The sequence below is a fragment of the Primulina eburnea genome, unplaced genomic scaffold, assembly GCF_022965805.1.
Source record: "Primulina eburnea isolate SZY01 unplaced genomic scaffold, ASM2296580v1 ctg739_ERROPOS11973397, whole genome shotgun sequence".
In the NCBI taxonomy this organism is placed as follows: domain Eukaryota; kingdom Viridiplantae; phylum Streptophyta; class Magnoliopsida; order Lamiales; family Gesneriaceae; genus Primulina; species Primulina eburnea.
The window spans coordinates 3,006,468-3,012,215 of record NW_027331510.1 but is presented as its reverse complement, the minus strand read 5'-3'; the positions used below and the strand labels follow the sequence as shown (position 1 = coordinate 3,012,215).

Below are 5,748 nucleotides of genomic sequence, written 5' to 3'. Positions count from 1 at the left end.
CTAGTATCGTACTATAAGCAACAACGTACGCCCCCGCCATCGCTGGTTCCACAGCTTAATGTATGAGACGTGGCAAAATGTGTATATATATATATATCATGATTAAATTTTTTGTGTTTTTATTTGAATAAATAGCGTTTTGGAAAACGGTAATCGTGGGGTTTTGAAGTTTCGAGATGTATCTTCAATGTAGCTTTGGGCCTGGAGATGTCCTATTGAATCAGGGTTCACCGCAACCCAATATAATAATAATTATGCTATTTGGGAATTATAGCATTAAACTTGAATAATTAATGTTTGTTCGACAAAACAAACGTTTGAGCCACTAACAAGGGTGAAATGGTCATTAGTGAAATTTGTCCCATTCCTCTGCCAAGTAAAAAAGAGAGTAGAACCCGTTTAAAACTGTGCATTAAATGGATGGATCACAGGCCTACGGAAGGACAAGAGAGGGGCAGGCATCAAAAGTTTGGGTGTCATCCTAAATTGCCCTCGAAAAATCCTCAATTCCGACCCTGCCTCGAACCAACTTCCTTATTTCAAATCAGTAAAGTGGAGATCTGTGAGGGGTACCCTTCCTACGGTTCATCATGGCATCGGACATCTCCGAAACCGGACCACATGCCGGTCTCAAATTGGACCGGATTCCGGAAAGGTTGCTCCGTTTCTTCCTCACAATCTCTGTAGTGGCTGTACTGGAAAGATTCCGGCACCCCACAAGCCCGGCAGCGCAGCCGCTACTGGAACCGGACTCCGTCTTCGCTGAGCCGTCCGGCTCGAGGACCGAGTCAGGTGTCATTCGGCCGTCGTCTAAACCCATTTCAGGCAAGGCAAGAAACTCACATTTGCGGAGATACATGGAAAGCTTGCGACCAGATTCCAGAACATGTCTCAGCTGAAGCAAAAACAACATCAACGACAACCTAGATGAATTATAAATATAAAAGAAAAGTAAAATCAAACGGGTTGAGATATCAAGATTTTGAAAATTGAAAAAATTAACCAGGTATTGTGAATTTCAAGAAACCCCGAGCAATTTTCACCGGGATGGCGATAAATTTTCCAAAACAAAAAGGAAGAAAAACCTTGCAAGAGACGGAGCAGAAGAGATATGATTCTTGCAGATTTCTGTCACAGGTGATGCAGAGGCTGCCCGAAACCCTGCATGGCCTTGTCTGTGGCCTCTGATTTAAAAACACCACTTTTGCACTGTTTGTAGTGTAAGACTGCAGTGAAAAAGCGATAAAGTTAAACGAATCCCGTTTCAAGAAATCGATCGATATCGTGAAAATTTCAAACAAAAGATGAACTTCAGAGTGAAAAATGAAATTGGACATAAAATTTCCATTTTGGTTACGCAGCGTAATAGGTATTTAAAGCTCTTTTTTTCGATCACCAATTACCTGAACTTTTCCACAGTCCATGAGTTTATCTGCATCCGCTAGCCTTACGACATTGTGATACACATACCTTCTAATCTGAAACAATTCAAACCTATTTAATTTACGCTCACACGTAATCAGATTCATAAATGCAAAAGACGACGAAAAGCTCAAATATATATGGCGAAGATTTTAATGATAGTTATAGCAAGCCATCATTAACAACAACGAAAAGAAGGTTTAAATCAACACACATGATCAAAACTTCACCAAAATCACAAAAAAAATTAGATTAAGTCAAGACAACAAGTTTCAACTGAGCTTACTCGATCATGAGAACGTAAAAAAAAATACACAAGACGTGCAAAATTACAACAATTGTGGTTAAATGAACAAACCTGTAGCAGCCTGTGAGAGCGATGATGAATCAAACAGTGAGGGCAAATCCCATCACAGCAATCCAAACAAAACACATTCTTTTCGTTCCTCTTCGCTTCCTCGTGAATTATGCAGGCATTGAAGAATTTCTCCGTCAAAAGGGTCAAAAGCCACCGAGGAACTTCCGAAGTATCCAGCTGCAAGAATCAAAATTCAAGAACGAGTAAAAAAAACATTCTCCATACGCTGCAACTGAAGTTTGATATGAAGTGCATTGAAAAATAAATAAATAAACAAGGAGTGGGAGAGAAGAGAGAGACCCCACCATGTTTAATGAATAATTTCTTCAGATTTGAAAATTTCAGTAGTATCTATAGTATAAATACAGATCAACAGGATACATAGAGGGAGATTGGAAGTAAGAAACTAGAACGGCGCCTGCAGAGTGGTGTTACCGATGAAGGAACAGGAGTGGAGGAGTTGGCTTCATTTAAACTTCTTATTATTATTTGCGGGTGCCTGCAGGTAGTGGCGTGTGTTCTTTGTGGTGCTGCTTTGTGTAATTTTAGTATTTTTTTGTACTTTTTATCTCTGTGTATTTTGTAAAAATTTTAATCAATCATTTTCCTTCTTTTACCCGATATTTTTCTGTTCATACCGCATAAATCTTGAATTAACACTATAATCCAAATAATGTTTGTCACGTAAATCACGTCGGTGAAAATATGTGCGACAGACTCGTCCAACGATGTATTGATAAGAAGAATATTATCGAATAACTATCAATCAAACTTTCACATGTAGGTTTCTTGAATTATAATTATTATTATTGTTATTTTGGATGAAGAAACTTATCCATGGGCAGTACACTTTAATATGCTTAATCCAGAACAAATTTGGATTTGAGGTAAACAATTGGTTTTGGTTAAAAATATAAATATGCATATTTTTAAGGCGTAAATGTTCAAAATGGTTCTCTGTTATTAAAATCGCTTGATACATTCAATGACAGGTGATAATTTATATTTTTGTTTACTTTACATTACAAATTGAATAAAATAACGATTTATTATATGATTAATTTAAATAAAATATATTGATTAACGTTACATCAGAATATATAAAGATCCAATTGAGTAAAATAACAGATTTTACATTTAACAGATGTTTTAATTAATTTACTGACCATGATCGCACAAAATATTTGTACTAAAAAAGGTAAAATTTCTTTTTCATATATCAATTCTGTACGGGTGAGTTTAGGTTAATGTATTCAAAATCGCAGATTTCAAAGGCTTAATTTGAGATTCATTTGGATAAATTTATTTTAGATAAATTTCAAATCTATCTTTGTGTTGTGAATGGTAAATAATACAGATAAGAGAGAAATACTTTATTCATCGTTTGAGACCTCTATTTATAGAGAAAATTTACAGAGTTTGAATACTTTAACATGATAAAATACAAATCTTATCTCAATAATCATCTACGATATCTTATCTATATCACATTGATTAATTTTTGTAATAATTAAGATATATTTAAAACTATAAATTTTTATTTCAAATCCAATCATCAAATCATCCCAAAAATCAAATATTTTGCTATGAAAAATTCTTACGTCCAAATACAACTTATGAGTGTGTCTCATGTAAGACCGTCTCACGGATCTTAATCTGTGAGACGGGTCAACCCTACTCATATTCACAATAAAAAGTAATACTCTTAGCATAAAAAGTAATATTTTTTCATGATGACCTAAATAAAATATTCGTCTCACAATTATGATCTGTGAGATCATCTCACACAAGTTTTTGTCACAACTTATATATTTCTAATTTTGTTTTAGAATATGTACTGACATGCATGGGCGGAACAAAACCGGCCTTTTTTTATAAATTTTTTATATCGAGAATTTGATCCAAAATTGTATTTAATGCAAGCAGCTCAAATAGAAAAATAAAGGCAAAACGAAAAGCTAAAAAATTATATTTAGCTCATATATTCTAAGTAGAAAAAAAAAAAGATTGATTTCCATAAAAATAATGTTTTTATGCAAAAAAAATCTAATTATATGAAGTTAATTAATATGTATAATTTTTTTTTTGTCAAAAATCTAATAATGTAGTATTAGATTTTTGACTCCACCATGATCATATAACAACTAGTAATAAAATCCTTGATATTGATGGCAAGCTGTATAAACTCCACCTAATATGCATATCTTTAAAACATTGAGATTCTTATATGAGTATCTCTCTTATGAGACGGTCTCACGAATATTTATATGTAAAACCAGTCAATCATACCGATATTCACAATAAAAAGTAATAATTTTTCACGATTGACCCAAATAAGATATTTGTCTCATAAAATACGACGATCTCACGGAAATTTTTGCCTTCTTCTAATGTCTTGTTTGCTTACATTAGGAGCCAAAATCCCCCATTTATCATGCTCCGCCACCATATAAGAATCTTGATTCTACGACTATGTTATAAAACTAAAACCTTTTATTTTACATTTTCTTAAAAAAAAAAGAAAAGAAAAGGTGGATCTATCCTAATGATAAAAACATTAAATTAAAATCAAAATAATTTGATTCATATCATGTTATACTCTTAGTCCCAATTATATTGACAACATTTCTTTTTTCGTTTGTCATGAACAAATAGAGGATCAACGAATCCACATATATTTTTGTTCCATTTTTTTACTTCTTATTCCCTCTAAGAATTAAACTTTTCTTTGTCAAGTTTCTATAATTCAAGTACTTATGGCTTAGACAGAAGTAATTTGGGGCCCTTGGATCTAGCATTAGGGTACTACCCTAATGCTAGCATCTCATCAACCGTGAGTGTAGCTTTGTTTTTTAAATTAATATTTTGATTTCCCCTTTTTTAATACTGTACATCAAAGGTCATTTTGTGTATGAAAGACGAAAATGGCAAAGTGAAACGGACATGTAAAGGTCAATTCCCACACATAAGTTCAATGTTGATCCCAAATCTCATAGGTCCGACGCCCCATAAATGTTATTATGTTTTAGTTTGGTTTTCAGAAAAATGAAAATGTCAGTCCAGATAAATTCAAAAAAAAAAAAAAAAATATCTTTCGTGTGATTAAATGAACTGAGTCCAAAATTTTAAAAAACTTAATTAACTTCAACCTAATTCATTTTTTCATGGTTTTTTTTTTTGGGTACTTAACACCTAAACTTCCACTTCTTTTTTCCTCCACACAGTCTGAGCAGAGCAAAACTAATGAAATGCACAGGACCATTAATGGGCTTTTGTCTTTGTTCGATAAAAATAATGAAATTTATGCTTTGTACAGAGATACAAAAGGCAAGAAAATACACTTGTTTCACAAATAAGGAACATAGAGGGGCAGGTGAATTTGTGTACCATTTTTTTTTTAAAAAAGTGAGGAGTCAAGTTGGAGTTTGGCAAGATGGTACAACACCTTGTATGCACTGAGTCGCTTTCTCCCTCCCAAGCCACACATTTGACCATCCATATCATATGATATCTTTTCATGAGTTTGGTTAGGTCGAATATCCATCTCACAAAATTAAACCGTGAGGACGGGTTCACAATAGTTATACACCATTTCCTGCCTGCGTAACCATTAACATAAAAATGAAAAGATTGTCATCCAATTTTGGCTGAGTAATTATTTATTCCTGTATATCTTTTTCAGTTCAAGGATATATTTGAGGTGAAAATGAAAGTGAGGTTACTATATAAAGTTCTCTATAATTGTACAAACAAAACGAACAACAAAAAATTCCAACCCAGAATTTGGAAAATCAATCGGACGTCTTCAAGCTTATTTATCGAAGCCCAAACGGTTTCCATATTGGCATTCAGTTTGGGTCCAAGCTAAAAATATAAACCCATTATGTGACCCATATACATTGGGTCAAACGTTAGAGTTTTAGAATGATTACTGAGGCCCAATTTATTGGTTCATGATGTAGCCCATA

General features: G+C 33.5%; 1 protein-coding gene across 1 annotated transcript; it reads right to left on the bottom strand.

The window, feature by feature from the left end:
- Positions 1 to 268: 268 nt before the first annotated feature.
- Positions 269 to 2,268, bottom strand: LOC140822016 (protein RGF1 INDUCIBLE TRANSCRIPTION FACTOR 1-like). Its single transcript, XM_073182739.1, has 5 exons — positions 2,086 to 2,268; positions 1,781 to 1,957; positions 1,404 to 1,478; positions 1,086 to 1,226; positions 269 to 895 (listed from the first exon to the last, which is right to left on the bottom strand). Exons 1-5 carry the CDS (start codon positions 2,086 to 2,088, stop codon positions 545 to 547), a joined length of 747 nt encoding a protein of 248 aa, XP_073038840.1. The 5' UTR covers positions 2,089 to 2,268; the 3' UTR covers positions 269 to 544.
- Between the last annotated feature and the right edge of the window lie 3,480 nt (positions 2,269 to 5,748).